General features: G+C 47.2%; 1 protein-coding gene and 2 long non-coding RNA genes across 4 annotated transcripts in view; 2 read left to right on the forward strand and 1 right to left on the reverse strand.

The window, feature by feature from the left end:
• LOC144390398 (uncharacterized) overlaps window positions 1–5,530 on the reverse strand; it is a 158,659-nt gene extending 153,129 nt beyond the window's left edge. Inside the window, exon 1 of the long non-coding RNA XR_013454436.1 lies at window positions 5,394–5,530. This is a non-coding gene — a long non-coding RNA (uncharacterized LOC144390398). The remainder of the gene's footprint in view (window positions 1–5,393) is intronic.
• Window positions 1–24,005, forward strand: part of LOC120813096 (protein NLRC3-like) — a 159,886-nt gene that overhangs the window by 124,458 nt on the left and 11,423 nt on the right. The window contains exon 10 of the mRNA XM_078096727.1: window positions 138–311. Within this exon, the coding sequence (XP_077952853.1) occupies window positions 138–311 (174 nt within the window). The remainder of the gene's footprint in view (window positions 1–137; window positions 312–24,005) is intronic.
• Window positions 960–10,427, forward strand: LOC144390344 (uncharacterized). Of its 2 annotated transcripts, XR_013454367.1 has the most exons (3): window positions 986–4,900; window positions 5,045–9,347; window positions 9,490–10,427. It is a non-coding gene; the product is annotated as an uncharacterized LOC144390344 (long non-coding RNA). The 2 variants fall into 2 exon arrangements; XR_013454368.1 differs by lacking the exon at window positions 9,490–10,427 and having other exon boundaries at window positions 960–4,900; window positions 5,045–6,290.

Consider the following 24,005-nt stretch of genomic DNA (forward strand, 5'->3'; position numbering starts at 1 on the left):
TGTTCCTTTTGTTTAATATGGAGCTAATTACATTTTCTTTAGTCCTACTGATTTTATTTTAGTTCAAATACATCAAAGAAGATTTCATTTCATAACAATAATGTTATCTTTCTTCTTGTTGATTGTTCTCTCTTCAGACTGGATGGCTGTAACCTCTCAGAGAGAAGCTGTGACGCTCTGTCCTCAGTTCTCAGCTCCCAGTCCTCTAGTCTGAGAGAGCTGGATCTGAGTAACAACCACCTGCAGGATTCAGGAGTGAAGCTGCTGTCTGCTGGATTGAAGAGTCCACACTGTGAACTGGAGACTCTCAGGTCAGGATCCAATTAATGTCCACTTGATGTCTTTATTTACATCCATGCTACATGGAATTGAAACACAATGTTCATTCACAATAAAACATAACAGGGTCATCCTATTAATCTTCTTATTTATGCTACGTGATAATATCACTAATTGAGGAAAATGGGTTTGTCTTCAATGATTTAAATGTGTGTCTAAACTATCAGCTCCCTTCTTAAAATTGTTTGTTTAAGATTTCAGGTTTCATAAAAATCTTTTTCACCAGGAAATAAACCAGAACTTTGTAAACAGAGGAAGTAATCTCAGGGACAAAACGTTGGCCCTTTTTGTGAATGTATGTTTGTTTCCCTGACATTACGAGAACCTTTTAGACAAAGCCAATTCAGTAGCTTAAAAAATAGAGAGTCTGAAAGACAATGTTCCTTCACAAAAAAACATCACAGGTACATCCTGTTGTTCCTCTCAAGCTTTGTTATGTTTTTTTTTGATGTATTTAATGATGAAAAGGATAATAGTAGAGTAGGACTCAATGCTTTTTTGTCTGATGGTTGTTTATTTGCAATTCAGGATGTAAAAAACACAAGATCACACAAAAAGATTAATTTCTCATTAACACTCACTTTGTTCTCTCTCTTCATCTTTCTTTAAAATAAGTCAAATAGAGGATAGAGAAGCCTAATTCTGTATTTAGGTCTAATAAACATTAACAACAACATTAACTATCCCTGCCTCATCCTGATATTGATACTACAGTACTTACTGTAAATTGTTCCTCTTGTTTAATATGGAGCTAATTACATTTTCTTTGGTCCTACTGATTTTATTTTAGTTCAAATACATCAAAGAAGATTTCATTTCATAACAATAATGTTATCTTTCTTCTTGTTGATTGTTCTCTCTTCAGACTGGATGGCTGTAACCTCTCAGAGAGAAGCTGTGACGCTCTGTCCTCAGTTCTCAGCTCCCAGTCCTCTAGTTTGAGAGAGCTGGATCTGAGTAACAACCACCTGCAGCGTTCAGGAGTGAAGCTGCTGTCTGCTGGACTGGAGAGTCCACACTGCACACTGGAGACTCTCAGGTATGAAGAGGCCTGCTGCAGTCACATACCATGAGTCTGTTAAAGGAGGTAGAGCTGGAAACCTTTTCTCTGTCAAACTCTCAGCCTGGTTAATGTGACCCTGACACACCAAGCTGACCTCAAACTACCAGAGACTCATCAAACTGTTTGTGTCCCACATCAGACCTTAAATACAGAAAGAAGTAGATAGGGAACATTAGCCTTAATGAGCCTAATCAATGATGTTGATTCATTTATTCGTAGTTTTTAACCATTCACATCACATCCTCACAGACCAGGGACATTTAGTAACACACAACCATAGAACACAAATTGTTACTACCTGGATATATAAATATAGCTATATCCCTACTTGCAAAATTCCCTAGACATGATTATAACATGAGCATATGGTGGACAATAAGAAACATTTTGATGAAAGGCTATTGGACGGTTAGTTGCTCGTCATCTGCCCCCAGTGTGTGTTGTCCTATTAATTAACAGTAACAACAATCAAACAGACAGCATGTTGGTTAATAAACAACAAAAAGAAACAATCAGTTCAAAGCGTCTTGAAGGATCATCACAGTAGGAATGTAGCACACGTGGACAGACGTGAGGCGTGCTTTAGTTTTTAAGAACTGCTTTATTTCTCCGTAAGAACAGGTAAGAATCAGATCAGATACACAGGTACACTTTAGCTCACTATTTTCCTTCTTTCCTTACTTCTCCCAAGCGCGCGAAATCATCTCCCGCTTGACTCCTAAAACCAAGGGTCTCAAACTCGCGGGCCATTTGCGGCCCTCGGGCCGAAATTTTGCGGCCCCATCCTTAATATGAAAGTGTAATGTAAGTGCGGCCCGCAAGTTTTATACTGTAACCCCACTGTCAGCTGCTGTGTGGGACATGTTATGATGTTCTGGTTTCCTACTGTGTGCTTGTCCAGTGAACGTGGCATGCATGTGACTGACATGGGGGGCGGGTCGTGTGTGTCGGCCGAGGTGCAGAGAGCAGGAGGGTGAAATTCAGTTTCCTGCCCTCTTTCGCGCAGATGATCATGTGACTAACCGTTAGCATCGCTCGTTTAATAAAGTTTTCCTTTACGACTCACACTAACAACACATGAAGCATCTGACGTCACCGACGAGCGTCTCCGTCCATTACTACGCAGCTTCGATTCACGTAACTTCACGTTTGGCTATAAAGGAATTCCACGGTCACATGACCTTAGGTCTCCCCCGCTGAGTTAAAGGAGGACTAGTGTTGCAGTCTCATTCGGACCGATCCCCCAGGGTGGGGTTCAATGACTGTTTTTGAAAGTGAGTGTTAAGTTGTGTTATTGTCGACCATGCCGTTCGGACGCTAGTCTGGCCCGCGTTCGGTTGAAGTGGGCTGCATCTGGCCCGCAGCTGATTTGAGTTTGAGACCCCTGCCTAAAACAATGACCCCTTAGGTGACCTTAGTGCTTGTTTGAGCATAACTCATTCTCACTTACCAACAGATTTACAGAGTATCTCTTCGCAAAAGAACACATGCTAGTTTAATGAACAAATAATTAGAAAATCAAATACATAAATAATGGAATATAGGTGGGTGTCCATTTACTGTAGCATCTCAACACTGTGGACTCCACACTGCCCCTTTAAAATGAATGTTGACCCGACATTGGCTCTAAAGAGAAAGTTCTCAGGAAATTTATCTGCTGCCGTCCTTCATGTGTTAAATCCTTCAAAAGTCTGCAAGTATTTGTTTAGCATAGAAGTCCTATTTTAGTCCGATTTTCTCCATTAGTATATTCTGTCAAAGTTCAGTGCATCTGGAGCTTGGACGCTACGTCCTGACTCCCGTATTCATTTAAAAGGAGTTTGTCTTACTGCTGAATTGTGTAGCGAGCTAAATACACACAAGGGGAGCAGAACAGCGTCTATAATGGTCTCACTGTGCAGCATCTGCAGAACATCTGTCTGAGTATCAGCAGGAGAAGGTGCTGCTGAGAGAGTGATTCTGATATTTATATTTCATAAAGCTTTGCCTGCATGTTAGATTTCCCTCTTTACAGCTTCCACCATGGATAGCGTGCTCATCGATTGTCACCAAGTGACTGCGGCTGACATGTTGAATTACATCATCTCCATGACGACGATATTTGACCGGATCACTACGGTCTCAATGTTGGACATTTAGCTAGCTAACGTTAGCTCGGCTAGCTTGTAGGGAACGTTACCTCATCTGTGAAGAGCAAGCTAACATCGGCCGAGTAAACGGCACAACTTCCATCACACCACCAGGTCTTTGGCACCTTAGTGGCACCTTGGTGGCACCTTAGTGACAGCTGGGTGCCAGTTGGCGTCACAGCAGCTCAGAGAGAGAAAACAGCAGAGAGAAAGTCGACATTCTGCGACGCAGTTTGAGCGAGTTGTTAGAGCAGTGTCAGGATCTCCGATACCCCCGAGTTGGCTGATGAGAAGGAACTCAACACGTTGATCAATTAAAGTCAAAAAGTTAACATTAATTTATCCTGTTTGCTTGCAAGCAGGAGGTCCAACACAGCAGCACGTATCTCAGCGCTCGGTGTAATGACGTCTCCGAGCAGTGAAAACGCTGAGTTTTTATACACATGTGAAGAACATTCTCCGTGCCCGTTACGAGAAGCTACAAAGCAGGTTGAGATAAGAACCCAGGTGAAGCTGAGGGCAGCACTCACACACACACACAAGATCCTCCTTCTCAGGACACAGCTGCAAACTAACATTTTGTATCATGCTGCTCTTTGCACGTCAGGGTCAAATACAGGACACTTGAGACACGACTTTAGCACAAAACAATGTTATAATATATTTTATCAGTACATGCATCTCACAGCAGCGATGAGGATCACAGCGCTTCATGGATTAGAGTCTCATGATGAAAACAACAGGGATCCATTTGAAGATGGTTGAATGCATTTTCATAAGGATGTTCTGTAATATCACAGTAATAATGCAGAACGTGACGTCAGCAGTCGGTGCCTCTGTGGTGTGAAAAACCAAACAGGGAACTAAATAAACTAACTAGTGTGTTTCTTCTGTTTGTTTGTGTTCATAGTACATGTGTTGTTGGTTCATTGTTCATTTTGAAACATGGAAACATGCACATTGTGTGAATACTGAATGGTCTGTATCTGCTTTATCTTTATGAAACAGTTTAATGTGAATGTTCCTTTGCACACGTCCCATGAAGCTTGATCTGTAGCATGACGTCATTTCTCCCGTTTGAATTCACATCTGGTGAAAGTACAGTGACAGGTCCATTTCTTATTTGTTATCCATTCATCTTCTTCATGAATATATTCCAGCACCTCGTCGCTGTGTGACGCCTGACTGACAGTCTGTGGTCGTCTGTAAGTAGTGGTAGAAGAAGAAGAGGTGCTCCATGTGGACATGAAGGACAAAGCTGTGTGTGAGAGTGATGTAATGTCCATGTCTCCATGCTGCTCTGACCCCCCTCCTCCTTTCAGGGTGGAGCCTGATGGAGTCCGATGGTTGAGACCAGGTCTGAGGAAGTGTAAGTGTGCTTTGATTCATGAAGATTCAACCATCTTCACACTGTGACATCACTCATTCACCTCTGTGACGTCATCATCAACGTGTCAGTAGATGAACACATGATTAATAACTGCAGCTGTATTGTGTCTTGTTCTCTCATCAGATTCCTGTGAACTCACAATCGACACAAACACAGTAAACAAACACCTCAAACTGTCTGACAACAACAGGAAGGTGACAAGTGTGCAGGAGTATCAGTCATATCCTGATCATCCAGACAGATTTGACTCCTGGCCTCAGCTGCTGTGTAGAACTGGTCTGACTGGTCGCTGTTACTGGGAGGTCGAGTGGAGAGGAAGAGACGTTAATGTATCAGTGAGTTACAGAGGAATCAGGAGGAAAGGAGACAGTAGAGACTGTTTGTTTGGATACAAGGATCAGTCCTGGAGTCTGAGCTGCTCTGATGAAGGTTACTCTGTCTGTCACAATGAGACAAGAACACCCATCGCCACCTCCTCCTCCTCCTCCTCCTCCTCCTCCTCTGGTAGAGTAGCAGTGTATGTGGACTGTCCTGCTGGCTCTCTGTCCTTCTACAGAGTCTCCTCTGACACACTGATCCACCTCCACACCTTCAGCACCACATTCACTGAACCTCTTTATCCTGGGTTCTGGTCTGGTTCTGATTCCTCAGTGTCTCTGTGTCCTCTACAGGAGGGAGAGTCTCCTCCTGGTGGAGAACCTTCCTCTCTGCTCACCACATAGTTCAGTCTGTACAGCTGATGGTGGTTCATGTGGGTGTAGATGCAGGTGGAGCAGGTGAGGGGTACCTGAGCTGGTCTGGACTCTGGGGGGTCCACAGCTCTCTGGGACTCAGATGGAAGTGTGAAAGAGCTCAGCTTAATGCTGCTGTGCTCCTTCAATCAATAGATGATCATTTAGATATTGGCTCCTAATTAGGCTTTAATCTTCATCTTTATGTGTTCAAGAAGACATTTTATAAGACGCTCTCTCATCTGTCCCCCCATATGAGACAAATGTGTCCTTATGTGTGTGTGCGCTTCATCAGCAATAATAAAAACAAGGTGAAGAAGGAAAATATGAATGTGTAATTCTTTTTGAGCCCATTTTAACTTCAAATCTTTCTAAATCTGTTGAGTGAAATCAAATCTAATTTCACATAATCAGGTTTGTTTTGAACAAGAAGCTTTTTAATGGTTCAGCAAACCTCTCAAGGAAATATTGAATCTGCGTTACTTGTGTTTTTATTCACTATAATGTCATTTACAACATTTACTCCATGTGTTACTTTAACAGAAATAGAATTGTTTGGCTCTAATGTTAATAAATGACTTTTATTGGAAACAACTGTACATGTTTAAACAGGCCATCAAATAAAGATGCTTTCAACACGCTGTATTATTTCTTTTGACATGAAATACTCTGATCCTTTTTAAAGATGCTGTACTATTGACTTTTGTACTATTTCCTCCATAATATCTGTATTTATTCTACAGCCCTGTTGCTGTGTCAATAGCACAGAGGAAACATTGGTGGTGCAGCATGTTGAAGAAGGAAGTGAGTAAATAAAGAAATGAGTAATGAATAAGTTGCTTTATTAACCTTATTAACCTTCACGCAGAGCCGTCTCACAACAACACAAACTACTGAGCTCGCTACTTCAGGTGCAACTTGAAGCTTTCACTCTGCACCAAATATCACACTTAAGTCACCAACAAAAACACACAAAGCACAAGCACACATTTGATAACAGGGTGGAGTTTATCTCCTCACAAAGTGGAGTATTGAAAGTGTTAAATGGGATTTCCCGCCAAAATAAAAGACAAACAGCAGCAGCGTTGCCACTAAATGCAATAAAACACGCGTTGTGCAGCGTGGACAGAAAGAGGAACGGCTTTAACTTTCCATCTCTTAATAACATGGTTATTGTTATGGAATGCCGTTTTAGTCTAAATTAAATAAATGAATAAATACATAAATACATGAAATATTCATTTGAAATACATCATGAAATAAATAAATGAGGCAATAAATACATAAATATTAAACACATTTAATTATTTCATGGTACTTTTATTTCATAATGCCGTTTTTAATTTCACGTTCTTATATGCAAATCAGGGGGCGTGGCTACATCTAACATTCAGAACAGACAACAGAGCCGTGTGCAAAAGAAGGCTGGCTGAGGGACGTGAGTGTTGACATAATGGAAGACATCGGTGGACTCCGAGTTAGCATGCTAGCATTAGCAGATCAAATCGATCAACGTGGGTTTTCTGCAGATACGATTTTGACGCATATTGAGGGTTTTTTGGAAATACTAGGGCGGATACGTGCTCTTCAAGATGTATACATAGACGACGGAAACTGGAGGCTCTGGTTCCCATCCTGCTTTGGAGGCCTCTATGAAGCACAAGGAAGCCAGCGTTCAGGAAGCGCTGCTCTTTATTCACATAAATGCTGCAGGTGGGACGTGGACTCTATATTCTGTCCAGGGGGTCTTCACCACGAGGGGGAGGACATGAGGAACCCACACTCACATCCTCCTGGGAGGGCTGCGCTTGTCGGCCCCTGATGTGTCCCCAGCCTCCAAGTCACTCCAACCCCTCACCTTATTTACTGTTCCCTTTCAGTCCAACCCCGTCTCCTCCACTCACTCACTGCCTCCACCCACCGTTACCTCCTCGTCCTCCTCGTCCTCCTCCCATTTCCAGCTCCATGTGTTACTTTTCTGTGAGTGTGTATGTGTGAGCCCCCTCTCTGTCTCTCTCTCTAACCCGGTAATTAGACTCTCGCCCCATTCCTTGTCCATCTGTGTGGAGGCTTAAGGCGCTCGTCTATCGGCTTATCGTCCATCCAATCAGACAGTCTGTCTCCTGCCAGCAGTCCCTGAGTCCTGTTCTCCTGGTCTCCAGGATCACCTGCCTGCTCATCCAGCCTCTCCGGTCTGCCAAGTCCCCCAGCCAGCTCATTACACGGGTCTCCCTGTGCCAAGCCCCAACCCCCCTGTGCCCCCCTGAGGACTCCTTCTCACCTCACCTGCTGCTCTGCTGGTGGCGTTTGGGTCCAAGTGTCCTCACAGGACGGCTCGTGTGACATCTGGAGAGATTTTTCCTTCTAAAGTCAGCAACACTTTGTCACGTCATTAGCTGACGTTAGCTTGTTTTTGCTGCTGTCCAACAACAAAGAACCCCAAAAGGATTCTGGTCTATGAGCCTCGATCCAGCCCTCAGCGCATTGGAGAGCGCCGCATGGCGAGCCTCTATAGTGCTCCAGTCCTAAATAGGCCGTAAACACAACAGGACATGTGAAGCATACGATAAAAGGCCATCAAACCGCTGTACACAATGACTACACAACCACACAACCTCTGGCCTGCTACACAAAGCTGAGTCTATCCAGGCGCTGTACTTCTTCATACAAAGTAAAGGCTCTCTGGGCCTAAAACGCTGCTCCAGAACCTTCAGCCTTTGGACCCAGTTTGACTCCAGTAGATGCTTTGTTTGCAGAACAGCGAGTCAGCTCCACATCTTTGAAAAGACCCGTGAGACGCTGTTCAGCCTCCTTCATCAATGTCCAACCAGCGCTGTACCTGGCTGTCCAACATAAGCGCTTCGTTGGACCAAGTGTGGTGTCTCTTCTCTGCAGCTGGTGAAGTTCCAGACCAGGGAAATCTCTTCATCCAGCGTTTACAGTATTCTGGCTCCTGGAGACCCATCTGATGGAGAAGATATGGTCCAGCCTTCAATATCTGCACGTTGAGCTCAGCTGCTGCTTCCTGAAGCCACTTCTCTGAGAGCATCTGACTGCCAGTTCCAATCCACGGGCCGCTGCATGTTCCTCACGTGGTCTTGGAGTCTGCCAAGTAGTCCACTTGTTTCCCCGGAGATGCGTCTTCAAAGCCCATCATGCATTCCTGCAGCATGTAGACTCCCTGTAGCGTGTTATACGATGGCCTCTCCTTTGCGCTGTGTGTGTGCTGCTAAAGTGTATTCTTGCTTCGTGTGAGTATTAAAGTCTGTAACTCAGTGAAGCTGCCACTGAAAAGTAGTCGTTTTCTCCAGAGGAGTCGCCCCCTGCTGGCCAGTAGAGAGTAAGGCCTTTATCCACTGGCTCAACGTTTCAGCCCGTCTGCCTTTTCTCTCATTGAGGTATTTTTGTGGTCGATGTCGTCATGGTGACACCAGTTCTTCTGGTAATAAACCATATTCACCAGTAGTCAGACATCACACACCACTTTTTGCTAATGAAGTATTTTGCTATCAGAATTCCCCTGTGGCTCCACGGGACGCCACCATTGTTTCTTCATTCAGCTCTGGGCTGTGGATGCAAAGCCCTGTGGAGACAAATCCAAACGCTGTCCCTCCTCCTCATTGGAGAGTCTCCAGAGAGTTTACAAAGCTGTGTGATTAGAAGCCAACGATTGATGGACCATTTCAATATGCAATGTGAGACACACACGAGCAATACAATTCTCACTGTAGATAAGAAATAAAACACTTTCATATGGATTTAAATATCTTTTCATTGTGTTATGATCATTTGTTGTTTTTGTGTCTGTTTTTGAGTCTGTTTTTTTGGCCCCTTTAGGACGGGAGAACAAGGTGAAAACAATTGAGCCGTCATCATCATAGAACATCTGGAATGTAGTTCTGTCTCCTCCACATGTGATGCTCCACACAACTAAGCTGCATTCTCAACTTGTCTCTCCCAACTCGTCTCCTCGGCTGCGCTGAGCCGAACATCAGGGATTCAGAGCATTTATTGCTGCTGTTTTAAAAGAAACATCCAACTTACCATCTCACAGTCACTTGGAACAGGGATGGGCAACTGGGGGCCCTCGCCCTCATTCGTAGTGGCCCCTAGATTAATTTCTGAAAATTATAAGTGTGTCCTCTACAGCGCCCGATCACTTTTTAGTTGTAATATCAGAGTCCACCGCTAGATGGCGCTTGCTATGCAGACGCAGCTTCCTACGTGCTTCCACCGGGTCTTCTCCATCAGCGAGGAAGAGAGGTCAAGCCACGGCGAAAAGCAACGCAAAGAGAAAACTCGATCAAGAAAATTGTGTCTTTCAGGTGAAATGGGAAGTGGATCATCTGTTCACTGAATTTAAAGGCAAACCCATGTGCCTAGTTTGCTTGGAGACGTTATCAGCCATGAAAGATTTCAACCTAAGTTGCCACTACAACACCTTGCACAAGGTTAAATACGAGAAGTATACTGAAGCTGCCAGGGCTGCTCTCATTGCCGACCTCAAATCAAAAGTACACAAACAACAGAATTTTCTTTTACCAGAGCCACAACCACACAGGAGGCTGCACTCACGGCGCCGAATGCTGTTGCGCTTGCGCGCGCTAAAGCAAAGAAGCCCTTGTCCGATGGCGAGATTGTGAAGAGATGTGCCGTGGAAACGGCCAGAGCGTTTGGTGACACTAACCTGGTTAAAAATGTTGATACGGTCTCTTTGTCTCGTCGCACAGTGACTCATAGAATTTTTGACATTAATGATCATGTCGAGGGGAAGATGAAACAGGTTATGACTGCAAGTACTTCTCCCTGGCCTTGGATGAAAGTACAGATGTGATGGCCGTCAGCCAGCTGCTGATTTTCACAAGGACCGTTGACCGTTCGGTTGAAGTGCACGAGGAGTTACTAAAGACGGTGTCTTTGCACGATACCACCAAGGGCACGGATATATTCTACGCCGTTAGTAGTGTTGCATTAACGTGGCTTGGACAAACTATCGGCTGTTGTTACGGACGGCGCACCAGCGATGCAGGGGAGACGCACCGGATTCGCAGGGCTCCTTCAACAAAGCGGAGTGAACTGCCCTATAATGCCCTGTATCCTACACCAGGGGAGGGAGTAGTCCTATTGATTTTGGGTGACATGCAGGACAAACATAGGGACATTTTAACGGTTACTTTATTTATTCCTACAGGAGGCCCTCTGCGCCAAGACACTGAACTTTAACCATGTTACGGATTTGGTGACTTATGGTGTGGATTTACAAATGCACACCGAGGTCCGATGGATGAGTCGGGGGGAAGTGTCTTGAGCGATTTTCTGCACTGCGCTCCAAAATTCCAGTGTTTTTGGAAGACAGCGTGGTGATATGAGTGCTTACTGCAGGAAACTCAAAGAGCCGGCGTTTCTGTGCGACATTCCTTACTGGCATTACTGCACACCTCAATGACCTGAACAGATCACATTACATTTAGCAGACGCTTTCATCCAAAGCGACTTACATAAACCACATTTTTGTCCAGGGAGCAATTAGGGGTCGGGTGTCTTGCTCAGGGACACTTCGACATGGAACATGGGGCAGCCTGGACTCGAACCACCAACCTTGTGCTTCCCAGCACACCTTCTCTAACCCCAGCGCCACGACGACGCAATGCAGCCACAGATGGCGCTCTTCGTGGACCCCCTCTCCGCTGCTCAGCGAGCAACCTTCCGAATTGCAGCTTGAACTTTGCGACCTGCAGTCTGATCCGTTTTTTCAGGCGAGGCGCAATGAGAAGGGAATTCCGTTTTGGAGTCTGCTGACTGAACGCCGCTTCCCACTCCTCCGAGATTTTGCTCTCTCAATGACCAGTATGTTTGGGAGCACATCCATTCGTGAGAGCAGTTTTTTCAAGTCGAAAGAGAAACAGGCTCACGGATGATTCTTTTTTTTTATCTGATGAGAAGATTGACATTGATATCCACTCTATTGTGCGCCAACAGGCAAAGCCACAAGCTTCTCATTAAAGGAGAACCAGTCATGCTAGGGGGGAGGTAGAGCAGGTATGCAGGGATTTGGCATTTTTATGAATGACAGCACTTTGCACTGAAAAAGAATCTGGTTATTTATTTGTTTGCTTCAAATTTTTTGTTGTTTAAGAAGATCTGTTATGCATTTGAGCATGAAATATATTAAGATGCTGTGATTATGTTGGTTCAATAAACATACAGACATATACACATTTATTGATTATTGTTATAAATCTGGTTAGGAAGTGCACTGTGCTATGTGGCCCCCTGGTAGCGTTGATGAAAAATTGTGTCCCCCTCCATCATTTAAGTTGCCCGTCCCTGACTTAGAAGCTAAAGTCCAAGCAGATGAGGAAACCTTCTCCTTTTGGGCTCAGCTGGTTGAATGCAGTAACTGTGGTGTTTACGTTGCGTTGCTGAATGGAACCTCTTCTTTCTTCTTAGAAACAATGTTACTTCTCAACAATCCAAAATGATGGTCCTGATGTACATGTATGTATACCTGTATGATCACTGCAGATGGCTTTATTTGACTTTTTACTTCCATAAGACGTGTATTTATTGACGATGTTGTTGAATATGAAGTCAATCAACGTTCTAACGGGTGTGAACACAGACGATTTCCACAAAACGCACAAAGTCCATGTCCCCCCCACTGCCCGCCTCTACTGGCCCTTCAGCATTCACCCGGGCCGCATCCGTCCCCACAGCCCCCACCTCCTCAACCACATCCCCTTCCCAGTGGGGTCAGGTCCATGGCGGCGTTGAGCACGCCAACCAGCGCCAGCCGATCGGCTGCAAAACACCAAGCTCTAAAAAACAAGTCCACACAAACTCTCTACGTTCCCCACATTGACTTGTAGAACACGGAAAAAACGGTATCGTTCTCAGCTCCACGCTCGACACTCCATCACTCAGAGACAGAGAGAGAGATTTTTTTGATTTTTGAAAAACCTTTATTTATATAAAATCAAGGACACATAAAACATTGACCATTTTCCATGACCATAAAACACAACCAAACAAAGCGATGTCTCCTCAAAAGGAGCTAGAAAGGTGGCCTAAAGATTAGGTCATCTCCACTAACACAGCAGATGGCCTCCTTGAAGCACCACTTTCCAATGAACTCATCTACGTTGTTCATACTTTTGAAAAACCTGAAATGGACCCAGACTCTGGCCTTGACCAGGGACACGAAGGCCGGGAGTGCCTCTTGTCCGGCCCTGCCCTCTACTCTGTTCTTCCTGCTAGCTGCTCCTACTATGAAGTTGAGCAGCTTCCATTTTGTGGCGTGTTTTTTATTGTAGCTGACACCTACTATGAAGGTGTTCTGAGACCATCTTTCCTCAAAACGGTTAAAAACATTCTGCAGTGCATTGAAGAGGGAGTAGAGCCTCTTGCAATAATAAAAACAGTGAAAAACAGTCTCTACTTCGCCACAAAAAAGACAGTGTCTGGCTACATCTGGGTTGATAACAGAAATAAAAGCGTTTACAGCAATCGCGCCGTGTAAAATCCTCCATTGTAAGTCACCAGTTCTCTTTTTGATCGGAGGTTTGTATAAAACCTTCCATCCCACTTTGCTGCCAGTGTTTATACAGCTCTTTTCTCCACATGTGTCTGCTCTCCCATTCAGCTTCCTCCACTTCAATACTTTAACACACCGCGCATAGATTGCCTTCCCTTTTGCAGCGTGCAGGTCCAGCTTCTCCTGTGCTCCGTCTAGTAGTGGTCCTCACCTGTCCCTCCTCACCCTCCCTACCCCCCCGCTCAACCTCACCTGTCCCCTCCTCACCCTCCCTACCCCCCCGCTCAACCTCACCGGTCCCTCCTCACCCTCCCTACCCCCCCGCTCAACCTCACCGGTCCCCTCCTCACCCTCCCTACCCCCCTGCTCAACCTCACCTGTCCCCTCCTCAGCCTCCCTACCCCCCCGCTCAACCTCACCGGTCCCTCCTCACCCTCCCTACCCCCCCGCTCAACCTCACCGGTCCCCTCTTCACCCTCCTTACCCCCCCGCTCAACCTCACCGGTCCCCTCCTCACCCTCCCTACCCCCCTGCTCAACCTCACCTGTCCCCTCCTCACCCTCCCTACCCCCCCGCTCAACCTCACCTGTCCCTCCTCACCCTCCCTACCCCCCCGCTCAACCTCACCTGTCCCTCCTCACCCTCCCTACCCCCCCGCTCAACCTCACCTGTCCCCTCCTCACCCTCCCTACCCCCCTGCTCAACCTCACCAGTCCCCTCCTCACCCTCCCTACCCCCCCGCTCAACCTCACCTGTCCCCTCCTCACCCTCCCTACCCCCCTGCTCAACCTCACCTGTCCCTCCTCACCCTCCCTACCCCCCCGCTCAACCTCACCTGTCCCCTCCTCACCCTCCCTACCCCCCTGCTCAACCTCACCTGTCCCTCCTCACCCTCCCTACCCCCCAGCTCAACCTCACCTGTCCCTCCTCACCCTCCCTACCCCCCCGCTCAACCTCACCTGTCCCTCCTCACCCTCCCTACCCCCCCGCTCAACATCACCTGTCCCTCCTCACCCTCCCTACCCCCCCGCTCAACCTCACCTGTCCCTCCTCACCCTCCCTACCCCCCCGCTCAACCTCACCTGTCCCCTCCTCACCCTCCCTACCCCCCCGCTCAACCTCACCGGTCCCCTCCTCACCCTCCCTACCCCCCCGCTCAACCTCACCTGTCCCCTCCTCACCCTCCCTACCCCCCAGCTCAACCTCACCTGTCCCTCCTCACCCTCCCTACCCCCCCGCTCAACCTCACCTGTCCCTCCTCACCCTCCCTACCCCCCCGCTCAACCTCACCTGTCCCTCCTCACCCTCCCTACCCCCCCGCTCAACCTCACCTGTCCCCTCCTCACCCTCCCTACCCCCCCCCCCGCTCAACCTCACCTGTCCCTCCTCACCCTCCCTACCCCCCCGCTCAACCTCACCTGTCCCCTCCTCACCCTCCCTACCCCCCCGCTCAACCTCACCTGTCCCTCCTCACCCTCCCTACCCCCCCGCTCAACCTCACCTGTCCCCTCCTCACCCTCCCTACCCCCCCCCGCTCAACCTCACCTGTCCCCTCCTCACCCTCCCTACCCCCCCAGCTCAACCTCACCTGTCCCTCCTCACCCTCCCTACCCCCCTGCTCAACCTCACCTGTCCCCTCCTCGCCCTCCCACCCCCCCGCTCAACCTCACCTGTCCCCTCCTCACCCTCCTCCCGGGCTTCGCCTGTCACCTCCGCCCCCTCCTGACTAACCTGCTGGACCCCTCCGGTCTTGTCCCTACTTCCCTGCTGCGCTTTGCCATCCCCCTCCCGTCCTTCCCTCCCATCGTCCCCTCCCCTAATGTTCTGGACAGAAGAGGTCTTTGCTGGACATTTCCTGCTGAGATGTCCCTCCTCCCCACAGCTAAAACATTTGGTGTTTTCCGAGGTCGCAAACACTACGTAGTCAAAACCCTCCACTCTAATCCTGAAAACCAAGTTGAGATCCTTGTCTCTGTCATTTAATATCATGAGAAGTGTTCTCCTGTGTGACACCACGTGCCTCAGGAGAGGGGATCTGCACCCCGAAGGCACTTTCCTGATCTGAGACATAATCTTTCCGTGCCTCTCCAGCTCCTTAATCAGCGCCTCGTCTCTGATAGACGGAAGGAGGAACGTTAGACAGCGTGACTCTGGTGGCTGGTGTGGTGAGAGGAAGGACGGGCACCAGCGTGTCGTCCACCACGATCCCCTCCTCTACCACCACGTTGGCTTTCTCAACGCTCCCTAGAAAAATCACCACCGCGTTATTCATGCGGGCGGCGGATTTCACGCTGCCGTGGCCGACCACTCTCCCCACGGCCAAGCCACATTCCTCCACCGAGCACGAAGAACCCGGTGCGATCCTGACGCCGTGTTTCCTCGTCAGGCGGGTCAGTTCCATAGTGGCGTTCAGCATGCCGACCAGCGACAGCTGATCGGCTGCAAAGAAACGCACACTTTAGGAAAACAAGCCCCCCAACAAGTCCACTCAACCACTAACACACTTATGCGCTACAATCAAACTATGTCTGTCTCACATCCACCAGTGGAAGAAATACGCTTGAAACAAACCTAAACCGCTCCAAGAGAGCGTGAACAGCCTGAACAGTTGTTCCCCCCCAGGCTAAAGGCCGCCGCGTGTTTCTGCGTCTGCGTCGACGCGCTGGTTTCACTTCCTGGTTGTAAAGTCCTGCGTGTGTTGCAGAGCGATTCACCTCCAGAACAACAGGTGGAGTCACGTGTTCTGTTGAAGACGACCTGGAGAGTCACGTCTTTGTGTGTGGAAGTCGCTGGTGGCTTTATTTATTGATCATAGACTTTATTGCCCCGTGCATCCACACTGCTGCTTTTCATCAAGGACACATTTGTCCCGTATTTTCCTCCACGACTTTGTTCCCTCGTTTGTGGAGATCTCCCTCCATGAATCAGAGGCCATCCGCCGTCCTCATAGTCCGCCAATGACGGCTCATATTTACGCATTTCTTCCCACAAAAGCTCTTGAGTCTGATCCGTTACCCTGGACCAAGACGTCGGAGCCCAAAGTGTAGCTGCAGATGAACACACACTGCGTTACGCCGCGTATCACACAGTGTGTTATGAGTCTGCTGCAAGGGGCCCTTTGTTTCCTTCTACTGCGCCTCGCCAGTATTCATCTGTGATTGGACGCCTTCTCCTTCCAGCTTTTCTCCTCCCTCCACTGCGGGAGATTCTGACTCTTGACTTGTTGTTGTTGATTATTATATACTGGGCCTAGTGCCATATAAACATAGCCTGTTATTGTGCATCTAATACTAAGCTATTCAAATAATACACAGCTTAATATGTTCATTAAGATTTTTATTTAACATTGAATTGAACTTAACATTTAACATGAAAGGTACAGGGTGGCCGTGCCGCTGCCATTTAAAAACAGACATCTTGCAAACAACTCTGAGCTAAATATTAATAACAACTTATTACGATATTTCACAGATTTCTGTTGTTATTTTAACTCACATAAAGAAGGGACAGTGAATCCTCGAGCATCGGTGGATGGCACACATACTCCCACATCAGTGAGCTGTCTGACCCTGATGTGTAGCACACGACTTATGTAACCTGGGACGGATGCACGTTGTCAGGCAGAGGGTCGTATCAGCCTCAGGCTGCAGCCTCGACCTGGATTGGTTTGTCAGGTAGGTGAGGGAGGAAAATCCACTTTCGCAAAGATAAGTTGTTGCAAAGGGCAAAAGGCTCATCATTGCTTTTGGTTGTGGAAAGTCTTTGTGGCCAGAGATCCAGAACTGTGTGGTTTGGTTTGGTAAATGTTTCTGAACGTACGGTCAGTGGATAGTTGGATGAGCTGATCCTCCTCTGTCACTGTCAGGCGTGTGCCGTCTGCTGCGTTGTCTCTGGATGGAAACTGTCTCCAAGCCTTGTCCCTGCGCCGGGAGTCAGCCTCAGAAAAGTACTTCCCACATTGTCTTTCCAGCGCCTCCACAAGAATTGCGCGTGTTGCGGGAGGCGAGAGCACAGCAGAATCCCCCAGCTCATCCACTGACAGAAACATGGAAGATATTCCCTCCCCGATGAGAAAGCCTTCCATTCTGTCACACAGCTGATGCCGTGTGTGTTGCCACCTTGCATGGAACTGTTTAGTTGGTTCAACTCAGCGAAAACGTCAGCAAGATATGAAAGTTTGGTGACACATTGTCAGTGAAAAGTGCAGCCAGCTCTGTGCGCTTATGGAAAAGTAAAAACTCCCCAATAGATTTGCGTAGTTCCCCGTGAAAGCCGTCGCCCCTCAGAATGGTCCAGTAGCCCAGTGTGTTCTTCTCCCTCAGCAGCACAGAGATTAGAGAACAGACGCCTTTGCAAAGCACTCTTCTTGACTGTATTTACAACTTTACAACATAAGCAGAATGTTCAGGCTTCACGAGCAAATACAGAATCCCTTTGTGTTCATTTCCAAAGCCGCATTAAGACACACGTCACTTTATTTAATACGCTGCTTGCAAGTCGCTGTGTTGTGCCGGACTCTCAATCAAACATTTAGGACAAACCCACGGTCATGAAGATGCTCATCTAACGTTACATGGACTCTGCGTGAGGAAGAGGAGGAGGAAGAGGAGGAGGAGAAAACCAACCGGGTGTCTGGATGCTAAATGTTTATATTCTCATCCAACCACAATCACACTCACTGTCCGCATAGCGACGTTTATCTGGATTTATCTCGTTTTTTTGTCTTTGTGTTGTTGAACTGCGACAAGCCGGAAGTAACGAGGCTGTTTTTAAAATGTGAGGAGTAGAAAGTACAGATATTTGCGTGAAAGTGTAAAGAGTAAAAGTAAAAAGTGGTCTGAAAAAGAAATACTGCAGTAAAGTATAGATACCCAACATTTCTACTTGAGTACAGTACCAAAGTATTTGTACTATTATATAGTATTATATAGTATAGTATAGTATTATACTATTATAGTATTTGTACAACCCACATCTTGAATGGAGCCTGAGGGGTTTATACATGGAAGTAAATCTGAAGCCCTTCCCGAAGCGTCACGTGGTCCCGCCGGGCAGCGAGGCTTCGGACGCCATCATTTATGGCTCCTCCCCTAAATGAAGCGAGCCTCGGTACGCGCTGCGAGGACACGCCCCCTCAGTTACTCGACACGCGCGAGGCGTCGGCACATCTGGTAACGTCACTAATTTTGACTATTAAAGTCTTTTTGTTGTCAAGCTCTGCGTCTGGGTGCTGCCTCTGCCTTCCCCCATCACCAACTGAGTAATATATGAACATATAGAAACATATAGATTATTAGTGTTAAACATAAATACAACAAACACGTAAACAGAATTACTTGTCAGTTGTAAAAAGGTCACAGCAGCTATATAATAAATAGCTGCTGTGACCTTTGACAGATAATATGAGGACTTTGGAAATGTAAAAAAAGACGTTCATGCCCCAACAAAATGGTCCATGTTGAATTTTGTGGCTCCTCCATCTATGTTTTTTCAAATAAAGAAACAAAAACCTAATTCAAGTAAGCAGATGGCTCCATCAGCTAAAAACAAATGAAACGTACAACCATATTTTTTAGAGCAATGCAAATAAAGTTATACCTCTCCATAAAATAACTCACTCTGAATGGTCATTTGCATATTCCAGAAGGCCTCACTGACTCTCCACGTTCCACCTTCCGTGTTCTAACTTCCATGTCCATGTTCCGTTCTCCACAGCTTAAGAACACTCGCGGGTCAGGTAGTTAGCAGCCTTGGAACTGCACACAGGTTTTTTGCAGTGGCCGAACATTGAGAAAAGGCCACAATGACTCTGTGGCCCTAAAAGGACTCGAGGTAAGTGGGGAATCCAGACAGACGTCTGCATTAACTGGTGTTGGTGGTTTACTGGACTTGTCAGGTGGAGAAGTGGGTACCTGGAGATAAACCTCTGATTCACGCTGTTGGGACCTTTTTCTTACGGTGTCTTTTGTGTCTGAGCCGTGAAAGGATGAAATAAGACCATTTAACGCAGCCGGTGGCTTTAGTTCACTACAAATGTTCCCTTCTGTTGTTCCTCGTGTGTAGATGACGATGAAAGCTCTTGGGACAAAACGTCCTCATCCAAAGGGCGCATCCCAAAGAAGAGGGTCCGACGCCGTCAGAGACTTGACACCGGCGTCAGAGCGCCATTGCTCGCCCGATACGAAAGGCCCGAAAGCTCCGGGCAGCGTGTCAGCGTGACTCGAGCAATGAGGAAAGACCAAGAGGAAAGGAAGCACAAACAGAGGAGGCGAGGAGAGGATTAGCGTTTTGTTTACGCTAATTGTAGCCTCGGCTATTTTGGTGTTCTCCTAGTCCGGTAGTAGTTAAGCGCTATTTGGTGACTCTCTGGTGGGTCTTGTGCTTTCTGTACTTCGGGTAAAGGTTTGTATATATATATATATATATATATATATATATATATATATATATATATATATATATATATATATATGTGTATTGTTTGTATATATTAGTATGTATATGATGCACAAAGGTGCAGAAAGACATAGATAAGTGTTTGTTCCACTTCTTGTTAATGTACAGAGAATTGAAATACACAAACAAGGACACAAGTCAAACCTGAAAACAATAGTTTTCAGTAAACAGTAGAATCAGAGGAACTGAAGTCACACAGAAAGAACTACAGAACAGGAGTTTGCTGGACAACACGAGCAGAGCTACTGAGCCACGTTACCACGTAGGAGTATTAACAAGGTGCCACTGGAGAGGTGAACAGCCCGGCTCTAAATACTGCAGGGGTGGATCATGGAATGTGGATCAGCTGTGTAGGAATGGAGCAGGATGAACGGCCACGCCTCCTCACCTGCTTCCTCTAGACACGCCCCTTTTCTCTTCTGGTTGATGCTTCAGCAAAACCAGAGCTACAAGACAAAGAGTTTGGCGGCAAATCCGGTTGATGCGTGTGAATCAAACATCGTGGACGTGAACTTCCTCGCTCGCGAGGTTAATCTCTGCTCGCGCTCGAAGGTGTTGTTATTGACAGTAAAGGGGCGGAGCCAGTCACCGGGATCTCCACGTCTGATTGGTTCCACTTTTCGTCCTTGGATTGGCTGGATTTCGTCCCTGTTGACCGTTGTGAATCCCCAGAACTGATGGAGCAGGATGAACGGATCGGATTAACGGTACCTGAGGTGTGCAAGTGGTACATGAAGACAGACAATGTCCCTCTCTGTCTTCTTCACAAATGGCTGTGGAAACCCCTCAGGTGAGATCTATGTCACTTCCGTTTTACTTTCACTATGAGTCATTGCTGTAAATCACCGTTAGCTGAGTAGCACATTAGCTGCCATTAGATAGCTGGTATCAGCGTTTTCTGTTAACAACCTTTAAAAAACACTGCAGAGTCCAATCAAAGTTCTGATGAGATAATAATAATAATAATGCTATGATGTCATAACTGAATAAACTCATCATAGGAAAATATTTAAAAGTTAGCTAAATATCTACTGAATTAAACTTTCTTTACAAATACATGTAATATTAAAAGCAGCATCAAGGGTTTGCAGTCAAAATGATTCAGTTTTGATTTGACACAAGATTCAAAGAACTATCTTCACATGTTGTTGTTTTTATAAGCTGATATCCCCCACAACACGCTAGAGAGACGTTTTACAGCAGTCAATGAATATCTTTTTCCTAAAGTGGACATCATGGTTCTCCACAGCATGTCCTCCGGCCTCAAACGTTGGAGCGTCTCCTGTCAAAACTGGAGCTCGCACTCATTCCAACACACTCCATATGGATTTCCTGCAGGAGGAAAAGACGACTTGTCAACAAGGCAAAAGTGATGGTGATCAGGATGCTCGGCCTGCGCTTAGTGCTCCTAATGGCCTTTGGCACGTTTCACTGCGCCCAAAGGAAAGCCACCAATCAGAGGCTGGAGTCTCCAACACAGCTGTCAATCACTGCCAGTGACACGTTGACAATCAAACCGTCTGATCTAAACATCCTATGAGCTGTTTTAGAGGCATGTTTCAGCTACTGATGAGCAGTAAAACATGTTGGGACAGAAAGCAGTCGAGCCAGGACGTGTCTCCTTGTGGACGTGTAGATTATGTCTCGTGTTCTACAGTCAAGAGACAGTGAGACGTTTCATTGAAGCCACTAAATGTTGCTTTAAAGCCGTCATCACAAAGACATAGTTTCACTTTGTGTGTTTGTCTTGAAGGACACGCTACATCCAGACGGAGGAAGATGAAGCAGGTAAACGGCTACAAATAGAACACAATGAAGCTGAGTAACACACACACACTGAAACACAGAGCATCTCACCAATGGTGAAGCTGAAGCGTCCGTGCAGAAAGTAGCACTGCCGCCCTTTTTAAACGCCTGTTTGTTGGACGTTGGTCGTGTCGTTGGGCTCCTGATGTGCACGGTGTCCCTCAGTGGGTGAGGGGGGGCCGTTCTCTCTGTGCTGCTGTGGACGGGTGTTCAGGGTAAACGCCGCCCTTTTCCTCTTTGCTCGTCGCCCCTCGAGGCTCCAACAACTCTGATCTGCTCCATTGAGACACTTTCATGTCTGATATTTATATTTACTGTGAATTAGTTTCCTCTGCTGCTCCGTCACACACAGCGTTTCTATTTGAAATGAGAAGCAAAAAAAAGCGTGATAGTTAAACACCCGACAGTCAAGAAGCGTATTCAAATGTTTCAGAGCAGCTGACGTCATCAAAGCAGCTGCTGTCCCATGAAATGAGCGTCCTCTGTTGTCCCCGTGAGTCAGGACCCCCGAGTCTGTTCTCCCCAGAACGCAAGTCCGTCCTCTGCGTCCCATCGTTGAGAAAGGGCCCCACGTTGGGAGGTTAATACAAGCAGCGTGGAGATCAGGACCTTCAGCTGCTTCCACGTGTCGTCCAGTCAACAGGGGACACGAGGACAGAGGTCCCTCATGATGCAGCTGTGGACAGTCTTCTCGTATGTTTCTGTTGCTGCTTATTACCCGTCCATGACCAGCCGTTCTCCTGAAGCTTCCCCTGGACCGAGGCGCTAATGGAACCACTGAGCTCCACCACCGGGGCTCCCTGAAGACCTTTACTGGTGCTCTGAGTTCTCTCCGTTCTTCCTGCTGCAGGAACGTCTCCGCGCCCCTCAGCTGCTGTTCATACAGCTGTCAATCATGTTGAATGACACGTGAATGAAGGCGGCACGATGCAGCGCGCTGAGGCCATGCAGAGAAGCTCAAGTAGCGGTGAGCCTTGTAGTGACGTCATTGTCTTAACTCAGGTAGTGACGTGATGTCACCTGTCAATCACAGGTCAGTGGAGCCACGATAATGAAGTAACTGTTGTTCTTTGGTGACTAAAGAGCCTCTTCTTGTTCACAACAACGGGTTCAGTCATCGAGCAGCAGCACATGTGGGATTAGTTCACTTCCTGCTTGTAGTTCACTGAGAACGTCAGCGCCTCTGGACACGATGGACTAACATCTGGAGGGACAACGTCCCCTTGCTGGACATCAACACGAGTTCCCTCGTTGTCCTCTTACAGGACGTTGTCCCACACACGTCTCTGGTTTAGTTCAGTGTGTTGTGTTCTAGTGTCTTTTAAACACTTAAAACGCACTTATGTGACGTCACAGAACTAACCGGTGGCTCTGTGGGCCACAGCGCCCCCACGTGGCCAAACCAAGCAGCTGCTTATAAGCGCTCAGCCTGACGGTGACGTGTGCTGCAGAACTCTGTTCAGAAAGGGTTGAATTAAACAAACGCTGCTGCCTAACCGGCCCAAACATCACCACTAACATCAAGTAGAAGAGCCTTTGTGAACCACGCGGAGCTCATCTGTTATTCGGCAACACGGAATCACCTGAAGAACCAACGTGTCTGATAACAATCACACTCTGAGCCCTTTGGACATGTTGTCTCATCAGGAGACCAGTCCCTTCTTTCTATCTGTGGTTAATCCCCCGGCAGCTTTATTCCAGGTACACATTTCAAACCTCCTCAAAGGTTTCCTTCCCAGTGGTTGTGCCGTGCGTGGATGTAAATCCCAAAAGCTCTTCCGTGACACACGGGTTTGAGTCGACCCGGCGGATGAACACGGACAGCATCAGACTTGTCGTGCTCTCGTCCACAGCAAAGGGAGGAAGGAACGACGTCTTTTCCCTTTTCCATCAGCTGCTCGTACAGATCACATGTGCGCTCAGCTCCCGTGTTCCTGCTCACGTTTGAAAAGGCTTTTTCTCTCTGGGTTCACTCATAATGCACTTTACAAACTGTCCGTCATTAAAGGGCCGGGCTGATTCTGATCTCTATAAGGAGCCTTTACAGCAGCCTCCCTTTGTGATGTGGCTTTTTCAACTTATTCTGCTGTGAAACCAAACTTCTTTTCATCTCCTACTCTCTGGCTCCTTTGAGTCACGTCCAGGTCCTTGTACTCGTCCTGGTGTTTCGTCTCATAGTGTCTTCTCGTGTTGTGCTCCTTAGTTACAGACACGTGGGCTCCACAAACAAGACAAACAGGTAAACAAATATACTTTCATATCGCCCGTTTTGGGAACGTGACAGTGTGGGAGGGAGGCGGGGCTTTACGGATCGCTACTGACACAGAGGAGATGACTGACTCCTGTCCTGATTGACAGAACAGCAGAGCATTATGGGATTTGTAGTATTAGCGGTGAATGCGCTGGAATAACCGGCGGGCCAGCTCTAATAGTAATTCGATATTGCCTCGCCAAGTTTGGCCCGCGGGCCAGAGTTTGACACCCGTGACATATGTGGTGACGTTGGGAACCTTCCTGTCTGGGAACATTTTGAGCTGATCCTCATAATAAGGTGTGC

This window comes from Gasterosteus aculeatus, chromosome 21 (genome assembly GCF_964276395.1).
Source record: "Gasterosteus aculeatus chromosome 21, fGasAcu3.hap1.1, whole genome shotgun sequence".
NCBI lineage: Eukaryota > Metazoa > Chordata > Actinopteri > Perciformes > Gasterosteidae > Gasterosteus > Gasterosteus aculeatus.